Raw genomic sequence first — 13966 nt, forward strand, 5'->3', positions numbered from 1 at the left:
GCACCAGCAACATCAACATCATCACCACCTTCCACCACAGCCTTTGATACCTATGAACCAGCCACAGTACAGACCTCATATACAGACTTCACAGCAACAGCCAAATAATAATAGAATGCAGTGTCAACAGAGACAGGGTCCAATGAAGCCAAGACATGTAAGTACTAGGGAAAGCAACAGGTACTTCAGTGTTCCCTCAAGCCTTCTGTGTTCGGAGGGAATGACTGAGCTCATGCTTTAAAACCTTAAGAGTACAAGATTTTGTTCCCATGTTTTCTCTTCTTTCATGGTCCTCTTGGTTCACATGTGCTGTCTTCTTTTCCTGGCCACTGACTTACTTTTCTATTCTTGTTCATTCCACAGTCTTCCTATGTAAAAACTTCCTTGCCACCTTTTGTCCCCCTGCTACTTAGTCTTCTCCATGCTTCTTGTTTCATCCTCGTTTCGCATCATTTCTTGCTCCTCACATAAGCCAAGGACTGGCAATCAGGAATGCTGGGGAACAGGAACTGCAGGGCCAGGCAACACAGGTGGCCACCTATGCTGGCAAATTGAAGGAGGTGGCAAAAATGGTGTGTGCATATCTCACGTGCTCATTGGCTGCCTTAGGAGTCCACGTATGTGCGAAAGTGAGCAGGGCAGTGTTGGCACTGTTGAGCTGCTGCTCTGGGCCTCTCTGGTGTCTGTACTTGCCAGGTCCCAGGTTATCAGGGAGGAAGTAAAATGTTGTTTGCATAGAAAGGCAAATATCCTTGCACTTCTCCTTAGTTGCAGCAGGACAGCTGTATGGCCAAATTTAAAACTGTACTGGTTGCCTTATGGTTGGGGTGAGGAAGCTAAGCAAATTAGCACTTAGGGTATCTGTGCTTCTGGGTCTGTTGATTAACATTACTGACTAAGCTTCTTGGAGCAGCATGCAGCTGTCATGCAGTTCACTTTTAACTCTAATTGCTCTGGCACAGACATGCTCTGCCCTTATCTTTTGCCCTTCTCCCATATTTCTTTACTTGCTTGCACTGTTGCAGGTGGGGTGGAAGAAGCAGTAATTTAGCAGCAGTACCCCAGTTAATTGAGTCACAGGTCAGAGCAGCTTGTTTGATTTAAGGGAAGAATTCTTTGAGGTGTTTTTTCTGTTTTGAAAATGGCTTCTGCGTGAGTGTGTGTACATGTGCATGTCAGATATTACATTTTGATGTTTAAAGAAACACAAAATTGTCATGGAAATTTAGTGTTTCAATTAGGGGACACTCCCTTACTTGAAGAACATGTTAAAAGTGCAGTTGTCCTCTGAAGAGCTACTGTGTTTAAGGATTGAGCTCACTCAATATTTAAGTGTGAGACTAAGGGAAGTTTAGTCCTGCTTGAAGTAGAACTCTCAGAACAGTTCTAATTCTCAAATAGTTACCAACATCTCCATAAAGTTTTTTTATTCTACCTGGCAGAACACACCATCACAAAATGTTGTCAAGCGTTCAAATCAGCAGCTACAAGCGACTGCAGCAAGAAATAGCAACTTGCGTGAATTACCAATAGCACCATCCCACGTTCTTGAAGCTAGCAACAACCGGCGAGCCCCTACACCTGCTGTTCAAGTAAAGCCCATTACCAGCATGACACCTACGAAGTCTGTAGTAGGTGTTGGAAACTCCCAGGGAAGGACTGAAATGAAAGCTCAAGTAGTCACACCAGTTGTTCAAATTAAACCAGAAGTAAAATCTGAACCAGAGGTAAGGAGTATTTCCCATTAAGGTTAAATGGTTATTTAGCATATATACATTTGTATTTCTTAATGTAACCAGTTGCTATGTAGATGCAGACAAGAAATATCTGCAAAAATTACTGTTAGGCAACTGCTAAGGCAGTGGCATTGCTGAAAGGTACGTGATCGAAAATCTAATCGCCTTTTAAAATAACACACATACTTTTCCAGTGTAACTTGCGAAGTATGAACTCACCTGGTCCAAGACCACTATGACGCTTCTTATTGCATCAGAGTTCCCTTGCCAGATTTTAGACTTCTTCATTGTAATGCTGCCAGAGAGCAATCTGCTTCCTCAGCAGAGAGAGATTCATCTTTTGAAGACAGCTGAGTGAGTCAATTTTGGGAGGTGAGAAGACCTGCTACTAAAGTAACAAGGGTAAAGGACAGGAACCCCCTGGACTAGTAGCCTTTGATAGCCTTTGATACTCTTTAATCTCTAAAGTGATTAAAACAGGAACAGCTATTGAGTGATGAAAGGAAGAGAAGTAAGGCTGATGCTAACTTGGAATTACTTGAGAGATGATATGGGAAGGGTAGCTACAGAGCTGACGGTGGAAGCAAGTCTGAGGAAACTATAGCAAGTATTATAGACCCAGAGGAGGCTGAAGACAACCTTCCCCAATGCCCCCTTGACAGCTGGCTGTAGGGGAGGAAGGGAGTGGGGCTCACAGCCATGGCACTTCTCTCTTTGCCTTGGGTCCTGCTGCTCCATTATTTCTCTGTCACAGTAAGAAGCATCTGGACCCAGCCAGCTCCCTGCTGTTCAGACAGATTTCCCTTGATTATACCACCAGATATTTTAAGTTTTTTTTTTTTTTTTTCCTCAGCAGTACTCATGCCTTGTTAATACTTTAATCTTGCAGCAGCTCCCAGACTGGTTTCCTGCTGCTTAGCATATCCTCCCAAGCCAGGGAGCCTCTATCGCCCTCTGTTTTATCTTCTGTCTCCTACTCCCTTCTCTACATGAAAGGAATGGGTGAGTGGGTTGAAGAGTGAACTTCACTGTGAAAGAGGCCCAAATGATTTTTCAAACACAAGTTTTTTCAGTGTTACCAATCTCTTTTGTGATCTGGAGCCCTCTCTGTATGAAGCTGTAACTTATCTAAACAGGCACACCTTGATGATGTTTTTTCTATACACCTTTGAAGTTTGGTTTGCTCCCTAGAGGAAATAATTATTTTACGTTTTCTGTTTTGGTGAAAATGGCTGTGATGTGCTAGGACCCTGGAAAACTGAAAGTGGAATGAAGCATGGCTGCACTTTCAAACTCTGGCTGCCATTCTAGAAGCTGGTGTGCTTCAGTGCGCTCTCTCTGACCTAGCACAGAGCTTCATGGAGGTTAGTGAGGCCCCACATGATCACAGAGGTTCACCTCTGGAGAGCAGTTTGGGTTCGGACTGGTAGTGCCCTGAATGTCAAACATGAGGTGATGCTTTGAAAGCATGATGGTTAAATTCATTCCTGTGTCAGGTCATTCTGAACAGCCATAAATTCTTCCAGTTAAGTTTGCTTTGAATTTTATCTTGAGGACCAGATTTTTATTAACAACTTACCTGGCAAAATTTGATTGTAGTAATACTTCTTTTAAGCTGGTGGTGATTTACTTCTATTTTTTTTTACTATTTGTGACCATTCCTAACGACGTCCACAAACGAAAACACAGGTAGCAGTAATTTGACCTCCTGTTCACTAGCTTATCAGTGGGAATAAAAACTCTCTTGGTTCAGCTTAGTTTCTGCTTAGTTTATTTTTTGCGGACTTCTTAAGACCCCTAGTCCTCTAAGTTCTGTTTGTCATAAAAGACTCTTTGTAACAGAAAATAATATGGCTCATTTCAAATCTAATATTTCAAGCTAGTTAAGGAAGGTAGTAATATGTAGTTGTTAGCAGATGGCAGAATTATAGACTTCCCTTCTGGTAAAGGTAAAGTAACTGTAAAATATGGACTTGTGTAATTTAAAGGAAAGAAATTACGGTATTGTTCCTGAACCACCATTTTCATTGTTTATCAAAATGCCCCCAAACTGCTCTGAAACAGATTGATTAGTTAACTTTTTTGAATCCAGGTCTAGTTTTTTGCTGGGTGTTCCCAGAAAAACAAGGTAAAAGGGGCATCTTATTTCTGCTAATATACTATTTAAATAGAGTGCACAAAGATCATAGTGATCCATGATTAACTCGTTCTGCCTGTGTTGATTTCTCAGTTATTTAGAACTTGTTCCTCTTATTCTTGCTTCAGAACTTATTGGGAAACAAGTTGTTAAACGTTTCTCATGGAGGCTATTTGCCAAAGGCTTTGCCTTGAAGCAGAGGAAATAATTCCTAGTTATACCTGTGATAGTAAAATCTGGGTAGAAATGGGCTCAGCAATTAGTGGGGGATAATGGAAAATACTGTTCTCTGTTTCTAAGGAAAGTCCATAAGGCAGCAGCAGTCCTCATATATTAATACTGTGTTTCTTCTCTTTGCTGGTGAGGTGTATAGGCATTTTGCAGTCTGGAAATTTCATGCACCAAAACAGTACTTTATTTTACCCAAACACATGCTTCTGCCCTCTAGTACAATATTGTAGTGTTCCTACAGTTCTCGTTTCAGAGCACACCGTATGCTATTCATATAGTCTTTTTCCATATCTTGCCATAAGTTAATCTTGTCATACTTTATAACCTTTTATGGTGTTAAAGGAGTAAAGGTACTTCCCCTTCTCTTGCTTATTTGCAGTATTGCTTGATAGTAAATTATATAAATTATTTTTCAGACATGTTAAAATTGAAGCAGATTTATTGGCACCATATCTTGCCGTCCCTTTCTTTCAAGCCAGTAGCTTACTTATAAGGTGTTCTAACATGCAAGGTTCCCAAGGAGCAATATTCCCATCTAGCATGATGTAATATAGTCTGTCTTTTCTCTGTCTCTCTCTGTTGCCCTGTTTCCACCTCCTTGAAATTGAGGCATTTTAAGTTTTCAGTTCTTTATGACTGAAAGCATGTGATGGGTCCTAAAGAAAAGCTGGGAAGCAACTCTTCCTGATTTAGCATAAAGCTTCTAGTCCTATTCCTGCAAAGCTGTGAAATTTTGACTTCTTAAATAGTTGTTGCTGCCACGCATTGAATCTTGCCTGTCTTGAATCTGATGGGGGGAAGTTTTGGCAGTGAACCTGGGGGTTGGTGGGAGAGGAGATGGAAGTCTGTGTAGTGTTTCTCAAGTGCCCAGTGTTGGCCTTATTCTGCTCCAACTGAATTGACTTCAGTGTTGGCATAATCGAATTCAGTAGGGGCAGAATTAGCCCAATTAGCTGTCCACTTAGCTCTGCAGTAAATGCATTGGCAGCCCTATTAGGCTTCAGTAAACTCCGCAGCAGGGTAGTGCTTGTAAATGTAAGTAAATACAAGTACTACCCTGCTGCAGAGTTGTTGTTTTTTTTTCTTGCACAGCAGTGTACATGTAGACACTGAACCAGCTGGCTGGGGCCCAAGGATGCTTCAGTGCTGGGGCTGCCTGCCAGGTAGCCCTGCCCTGAAGCTCTCTTGTGTCCCAGCCAGCCCCTCTGCAGCACGTTGAGCTGGGCAGGAGCAGCCCTTGTCTGGCAGGCTGCCCCCCAGAGCCCCCTGCCAGCTGGGGCTGCTGTGACTGCAGTCTTGGGCACACATTCAAGTGGTGCACCTGGAAGCTATAAACTCTAGTGCATTATACATGGGAGTTTATTGCTGGACATTAATAGCACCTGGGCACTTTTTTGTATGGATTAAAACAAAATTGTGGCTGTTTTGAAGTTGTTTAGAGCAATAGGGTCGTTCAAACTTGGACTAGGAGTGATAAATTAGTTGGTCCTAGGTTATCAAAACTGTATGCTAAATGTAATTAGTTTACCGTGTGGATATTGCTTCTAAATGTTTATACAAATGAGAAATAAATTAATTTTTTTGACTATTACATTTTTACACTGGCTTAGCAAATCCAGTGGCACGCGCACACGCAAAAAAAAGAGCTACATTTAATTGTGAAGCAAGTGCTTGAAGGATTTTTACATCTAATGAGGCATTATTTTGTTCCTATAGATCTTTTCTTGGGATTTAAGAAATGACCTGATTACTACTACTTTGAAGTGATCCTCTTTGGTTGTCGGTGTCTTTCCCATTTCAGAAAGATAGAATTGAGTTCCAAATTTAAGAGAATGGCTGTTGCCTCTTGCTCCAGAGGCTTGTGTGAGCTAGAAGATGCCTTTTGCTACTGTTTTTTTTTTCCTAATTAATTTCCATCAGAGATGGAGAATTGCAGGAGAGCAATAGTAACATAACTTTCTTTTTCATCTTTGTCTTAATTTTTTTTTATTTTAAATAACATGTTCTGGCACCTTCATCTTGTGAGTTACCACCTACCTCTTTGGAGCATAGGACCCTATCATCAAAACTGATCAATAACCTGAACTATGTGATAGATGTCTGGATTACAGATTTGTCAAGCCATTATATCATCATCATTTTGATTTGGAATAGGCTTGTAGTTAAAACATGGGCTTTGAAATCAGATGATCTGGATTTTGTTCCCATCTGATAGACTTCTGATGAGGTGAAACATGTTACAGGTATTCCTCACTTAACGTTGTCCTGGTTAATGTTGTTTCATTACTACGTTGTTTATTTATTAGAGAACATACTCATTTAAAGTCGCGAAGTGTTCGTTTATAATGTTGTTTGCCTGCTGCCTGCCAGTAGCTAACTACTGTGACGTAACTGGATTCACTTAACATAGTTTTGCTTAGTTGCGTTTTTCAAGAATGTAACTGCGACGTTAAACAAGGAGTAGCTGTACATAGCCTTTCAATATCTTGGATGTACTGTCTGCACAGGAGTAAGACTTCCTTCCAGTCAAGAGTCCACATTGTTGCCACTTGTGATGCACATATGCCATGTCTCCAATTATTTTGTGCCATATATGTTCATATGCCCACCCACTAAGGGCCTTAAGAATTCATTGAATCCTGTCGGTCTGTGACTGAAGTTAATGTTAATTAGGTGGCAGATCTTTAGTTTGCCTTTTTGGTATTTAAAAACTGGGAAGGGGATTACTGTTTTTGGGGGGGTCGGGGTTGTTTTGTTTTTAAGATAAGCTTGGTGCACCTCCTTTAATTCTAGTACTCAAGCTGTTATGGCAAAAGTTGGAGTGATGGTCTAAAAATATGTGAAGCAAGGATTTTGGAGGTCACATCTCCATGGACCAACTGTATGGTTATAATAGACTTAAACAAGCTTTCAGATGCATTCCTTGAAGAATGCTTGTCTTGAACAATGCATCGCACATTTCTTGAAGAATATGCTGCATTAAAAAAGCTGAAAATGTCCAGGGATAGAGACAACAACTTCTCTAGGTAGCCCGTTCCAATGCTTGACCACCTGCATAATCAGAAAGATCTTTCTAATCTCCGCTCTAAATTTCCTCTGCTGCAGTTTGAAGCTGTTGCTCCTAGTCCTATCCCCCACAGCCACAGAAAATAGTTTTTCTCTGTCATCTTTCAGGTATTTCAAGATTGTTATCAAATCCCCCCTTAATCTTCATTTCTCTTAATTCTGTCTGCCTCTCATCACAAGTCACGCTTCCCAGGCTTAATTTTTTTTTCACTCTCTGCTGGAGTCTTTCTGATCTGTCCATATCTTTCTTGAAGGGTTGGCCCATCTATCTTGAAGGGTTGACGCGGTACTCCAAGTGAGGCCTCACCAGCGCACAAAAGAACAGAAGAATCAGTTCCCTTGATTTGCAAAGGAACTTTTGTCTCAGATCTTTTCATTTAATGGTGTGTTTAGAGTTCATGGTGAACACCGGATTTAATTCCTGGTTGTTTTTTTGTTTTGTTTTTCATTCCAAAGAGAGAATTTGCAGCCCAGTATGGATCCTTGATATCTCTACATCATCATATACAGGTCCTACCTCCTATTTTTAGTGGGAACATCTTACGGCTAATACAGTGCCTAGCACAGGTAATATTCTCAGTCCTCAGCAGTAATGACAGCTCACTTAAGGAGATAAAATCCAAATGAGACCCAGGTAGGCTGGGATGGTTAGTCAAGGGCTGTCCTTAGTCAGGAATGACATATAAGCTTTTGTAAGCAACAGCTTGCTTCATCGGATGCTTTGAAAGGGCCTTGGGTATTGCTTACAAAAACTTGTACATCTCTGAATTAGTCTTTAACATGCAACTCTGCACTGCCTTCTGTCTGACTTCACACTAACACAGCTAGCTACCTGTCTCTGATCCTGGATAATAAAACACAGATTGCCAAACTTCTCCATTCCATGTCAGCCTGGTTTGAAACCAGCATATCTGCTTAACAGAAATTGTATGGAAGTTATTTCATTAAACCAGTGGAAACTAATGTGCAAAAGAATGTCTTTATCTCTGTCTGGAGATGCTGAGGCCACACTTAATTGATGTGTTTGTGTGGATGACCTTGCAGTGGAGCCTAGGCACCATCAAAAATATAAATATTCTAGAATTTGGAGCCATTGGCCTGGCTTGCAGAAAATTTCTGTTTTTGCTGTAGATATCCACTGTCAGGGTGGTGCCAGATAACACCACAGCTCTATGTAGTATCAGCAGGTCTAAAGAAGCCAGTTTATTCTACTCTGTAAAGAAGCCATTTGGCTCTAGTGTCCTTGCTTGTACTGGACAAGTTAGGCGGTTCTGGTATTTGGGGGTGGCAAAATTCTCAGTGTAGCCCTGATCCTCTTACCTGCTCTGCCTGTATCTGAAAACAAAGGGCATATGCTCTTGGGACCTAGCATTATTGCATTATCTGATAGCCTGCTACTGACTGGTAGGCATCCCTGGAAGCATTTTAGCTGAAGCTCAGAATATTTTGCTCTACAGCAGGAAATCCTCAATTAGCCTGACTTTATGTGGAAGAGGTTTCTTATTTAGACATTTCAGTACCAATTATCTCCCTAGAAAACACCCATTTTTAGAAATTTGGGCTTATTACTAGCCCTGAAAAAATTCTGACTTGGTTAGTTCTGTAAGGATCCATGTAGGAGCACTATCTGCCAATCACTCTCCTGATTACCTTTGTACTTCCTTGTTCTTTCCTTGCTTGTATTCCTTGAAGCCCTTGTTTCAGGAGCTCCTTCTCTCTTGGACCAAAATATAATATTAGCAAGGTTGATGGGTTCCTGCTTGAGCCCTTAGCAATTTGTTATTGTGACTACTTGTCAGTGAAAACCATTCTTTTGAACTGATGGATAAAAGAGATTCAAGGTCTCATCGCTGGTGGTACCCTGTATTATACTGTGTTTTATAAGGGCTTGGTTAGGATTTGACCTCATTTGTAACTCCTGCCCAAAGTGGTTTCAGAGTTCTGTTGGGCCACTTTTGTTAATCTCTTAATTGCAAGACAACCCTTCCAAAACTATTGTTAAGGTAGGATTCATTTTTATAGTTAAAAAAAAAAAAAAAAAATCAATCTAGTTGCCAAGAATGTAGTTGATGGGGCAGTCGCTCGGATTAGTTACCTGAGAGTAACCCTAATTTGAGAGATGGTGTCCAGATGGATTCCATGACTGCTTCTCTGTCCTGTGATTACAGAGCCCTATGGTTCTGCAACATTGGTAAAGGAATAAAGGCAGCTGGACATGCTTCACCCTTTATTCCCTTAGAACTGGGGGTTGTTAAAATGTCTTGGATGCAGACATTGGCATGACAGGCACTTTTGGCCAAAAGGATACATTACCTTGCACACGAGGGTAATATATCCAAGAACAGAAGCAGTGTGTACAGTGCATCTCAATGAACTACAGTTATTGTAAGGTAAGTAACCATTCTTCAGTTGATAGAAGTTTGAATGCCTTAATATCCTGTTATGGAACCCTGTGCTAAAATATAAAGTGGTGTTGTTTTATGAAAGCCTGTTCTTTATATATTTGTTCAATATACATAGTTAAGTATAAACTGAAGTTAAATTGGTCTGTTAATTGAAATAGGAAATACGTTATATAGCGTGTTGCTTCTAGTCTGAGTGCTTACGGCATTTTAATCTTAAGGCATTAAAATGAAATCTTATTGTATCAGGTATAATTTGTAATAAAATATGCATAACATGATGAAGCAGCTGTTCAAAAGAGAGCAGATTTCTTTTCCATAAAGGTGAGGGATCTGTGTTTCCCTGACTGTTGGCTATTTCACATAGCCTCTTATAAAGACACATTCTGCCAAAGTAGCAGAACCTTTAGAAAGGTTATTTGATGGTGTATAATACTTTCAGAAAGGCCCAGGGCTGGAATATTAAAGGCATTCTCTATATACCATTAATATTCCAACACTGCATTTGGCAACATTTTGATTCTGAAGAGAGTGCATGAGTTCAAGGTCAGAGAGATTGACTTGTGCTGTTCATTATAACCAATTATTGTGTGACAAATGAGTTTGAGATCAGGCTGAAAATTCTGTAAGAAAAATCAATAGTTCTAATCAGGGCCTTTCAGGTCATTTACCACCCTACCTTTTGTTACTTTGTCAGAAAAGAGCAAGATAAAACCTGTGTGACAGTGGGTTGCCTCGGTATTGTTACTTTCCATTTGAAACCATATTTTGATATCTTGAATTATATTAATAGTTTAATTGGTTTCAGAAACTTCTAAATGAGTTCTAATTTATAAGACTTTGTTTTTAGTATTCTGATAAGATTTGCCAACTAACATTATAGCTACTTTTTTTTTCCTCAGGAAGTAGTCTATCTAAGTCCTGAAATAGATTTAAGCTGTTTGTCTCTAATGAATAGCAAATAAACCTTAGTGGCAAATATGTCGCTAACAGTTTGAGCACAGGGTTGAGGATTATTTTCAAAGCTCTTTGGAGAGTTGTGCCATTACAGCGTCTTTTTAAAATGATAATTTAATATTGGTTTTAATCAGCCTGGACATGTCCTACTCTTTTTGGTAAATGTATTGACTTTTCCCCTTTGTAGTTTCCAGATGAAGATGAAGAAACCAGATTATACCGTTTGAAAATAGAAGAACAGAAACGTCTAAGAGAAGAAATTCTGAAACAAAAGGAGCTAAGACGACAACAACAGGCTGGTGCTAGAAAGAGAGAATTACTTGAAAGACTTGCACAGCAGCAACAGCAGCAGCCTCCTACCCAGCAGTCCTTCATGCAACAAGAGGAGGAATCCTCAGAATTGCCTGCCAATGGAAACCCATTCATACCCCATCCTGGCATGCAGGCCAGGCAAAATGTGAAAAACAGACTTCTCGTGAAAAAGCCAGACATGGTCATTTCAAATATTCAGCTGAAACCCACAGATTTCCCACAGGCTGGGGCTAATATGCAGTTTCAAGGACAGCCAGTAAAAACAGTAAAACAATTGAGACAGACTAGACCAGTACCTCAAGGTCAGCTTCCTCTGTCGCAGAAACCATTACCAACAAAACCTGCTGCAGGATCACTAACCCCAGCACAGACTGCTAGAGTGGCTTCAATACAAGGAAGGCCTCAGGATCTGAAACCAGGTGTGAAAAGGACTGTCGTTCAGCGGGCAAACAGTGGTAGTGGAGATGGGCCCCATGTCGGCACCAAAGTCAGGGTGATTAAGTTGTCAGGAGGGGTAAGTTTCCAAGGCTCATATATTTTTGTGTGGTTTGTTATGGTCTGTTTTTGTGCACGTTTCATTCTGTGTAATCCTATAATACAAAATGAACTGACACTGAAAAGAAAAATATCAAATTTAGAAGAACTAGTAGTCTGCATTTCAGAAGCTTATTTTCAGAACTATAGGCAAGACTTATTTTTAAGATACTGGCAAGTATGAAGGCTGGTTGTAATGTTACGTTGCAGGATAATTATTAAGTGTACATCACTGCTTTCAGATTAGCACGTCCTTTTTTTGGGGTGCTGAGATCTTTATTGAAGGATTCTTCTACAGATGAATCTTTGCTCAGAGTGCACAGGTATGCAAATGTTTTGATGTATGGGAAGAAAAGGATTTGTATGGCTTTTCTTTGAGAGGGAGGGAGGGGGCTTTGGCAGCGCTGAAGTTGAAACCATGCTAGGAATCAATGGTCTTTTAAACAGCTAGAGGTCAGAATGGTTTCCTGTGTAAAGTAGGAACCATAGTAAAAGACTGATATAAAAATAAATAAATAAACGTGGGAGGAGGACCCTTTTATTAGTGGCAGGGTTGAAAAAGTCACCATTTTGCTGTTGCATCTAAATTGCATTTACTTATTTTGATGATGGGTTTATTATTTACATGCCCCCTGGATTTTTGTTTTGTGGAGGACTTTGCTCCAGGTAGCATCATATATATTCATGATGTGTTTTCACCCAAATTTCTATTCCATACTTGATTCCCCATATGAAAATATTTGTTTTTATATTAGGTGTTCAGAATAATTGAGAAACCGGAGGGAGCTAGTAAGAGGATTCCATTAGTGAGAAATCTGCCCCTGTTTTTCCTTGAGGGTGTCTGGATTAGACCTATTGTAGGAAATGGGTACTCTGCAGAACATTTCTCAGCAAACAAAATAAATATATGCAGTAATCAAGGACACTGCTGCAACAACTGAGTAACAGCTAGGTGAACATAAGGAATGTGTTAGCAGCTCACTTACGAAGCTGTTTCTTGAAGACTCTTTTTCTCACATTTGGTTCTATTTTAAAGAATAAAATCAAGGAAATAAGCTGAGAATGTAGTGTAGGTGCCCAAATACCACGGTGATGAACATGGTATACTTCACTCTCAGTATCTTTTTAAAGAGGCAAGGAAATGAAAATGCCAGAGATGCTTGACTACTTTTCATAGGAATTTCACAGTATTATCACAGTCTAAAATGCTTCAAATAGTACAGTTATACAACGACCAATAACAGATTTTTAATGGCTTTTTTTAAAAAATAAGCACATTAACATAATAGAGTGTGGCTGAGGATCTGGCTAGATCACAGACCTTTGTGATTTAAATTTAATTCAGTAGAAGGGGAAATACTAGAAGCTGTAGGTGAGCGTGCTTATGAGGCTAAATAAAAATAAATTGGAGGAGCACCAGTGCATTGGTCCAATATCAGATAGGCACCGATATAGAGAAAAGTGTCTGTTATCACAAATCGGTCTGATGTGGCTGATTTTTTTTTTTAAATGGGCTGTGCATGCGTGCAGCTGCAGCACAGCACATAGGCAGTGAGGAGCACAGCTAGGCAGCTTGGAGAGCTGTGTGCAGCTGGTAAGTCTGGTGTGATGGAAGGGGGAAGGGAGTGGGCTAGGTTTGGGGCAGGGGCAAGCACTGCCCAGCTGGCTGGGGCAGGCGTAGGATGGAGCCATGGCTTGTGGCAGGGGCAGCTCCCACTGCCATTTGTTCAGCAGCCACTGGTCCAGTGGCTTGTCTTGTGCTCGTCCAGCAGCTCCCACCGCTGCTTCCACAGTTCATCTGGGAGGACATGGGTAGGGGTGCCCCTGTATCTGCACAGGGCAGGCTGGTGCTGGGGCTGTGCTAAGCTCTTCCCGTCAGGGTGGGACTGTGCATGGGGCAGGTGGTGGTGGCACTGGAAGGGGTTTGTGGGGAGCTATGGTGAATTTTGAGGTAGCTGCAAACCCCCTCCTCCCATAGCCCCCTCCTGCGGCTGCCCACCCCGCAGGGAAGAACTTGGCACAGCCCTGGCCCCAGTCCGCCCTGCACAGATCCAGGGGCGCACACCCCCCATGCCCTCCTGGATGAGCTGTAGGAGCTGCCGGATGAGCAGGTGAGCTGAGCACTGGATGAACTGCCAAATCAGCAGCTCTTGGATGAGCTGCGTGCAGGAGCAGAAGCTGTCCTCCGCCTCCCCATGGCCCCCAGATGAGCTGCAGCTGGGCAGCACTTGCCCTAGCCCCTGCCCCTATGCCCCCTTGCTGCAGGGGAGGCCTTGATCTACACCCCACCCCCCCAACGCCCAGGCAGGAAGACGTGGCTGCCATTGCAGCCACCTCTTTGCTGCCATGTGCCACCTTCGAATGAATTTCATTAGCAGCAGCAAAGTCCAACGAGGAAGCAGGTCTTCCCTCGACCTCCCCCTGCTCCAGCCCCTACGACCAACACTAAAGCCGCAACATGCCCTGCTCTCCCCTGAGCCTGGTGTCATGGCACGATGATTGAGCCATGCTCGGGGGCACTGGACCACGCCGAGGCTGTGGGCTCGAGCTTCGTGGCTGCATTTTTGTTCCCTTTGGACGTGCAGGTTTTG

General features: G+C 41.7%; 1 protein-coding gene across 8 annotated transcripts in view; it reads left to right on the plus strand.

Annotated features, from left to right (window-relative positions):
• RBM33 (RNA binding motif protein 33) overlaps window positions 1–13966 on the plus strand; it is a 224858-nt gene that overhangs the window by 141207 nt on the left and 69685 nt on the right. For 7 of the 8 annotated variants that reach the window (XR_002095780.1, XM_019508146.1, XM_019508151.1 and 4 more), the window contains exons 14-16: window positions 8–157; window positions 1443–1727; window positions 10717–11355. Coding sequence is in view for 7 of the 8 variants with exons in the window: in XM_019508146.1 (XP_019363691.1) it covers window positions 8–157; window positions 1443–1727; window positions 10717–11355 (1074 nt within the window). In the remaining variant the exon portion in view is untranslated. The remainder of the gene's footprint in view (window positions 1–7; window positions 158–1442; window positions 1728–10716; window positions 11356–13966) is intronic. The other variant, XM_019508147.1, reaches the window with a different exon arrangement.

Source organism: Gavialis gangeticus, unplaced genomic scaffold, assembly GCF_001723915.1.
Source record: "Gavialis gangeticus isolate Ggan-Ray unplaced genomic scaffold, GavGan_comp1, whole genome shotgun sequence".
NCBI lineage: Eukaryota > Metazoa > Chordata > Crocodylia > Gavialidae > Gavialis > Gavialis gangeticus.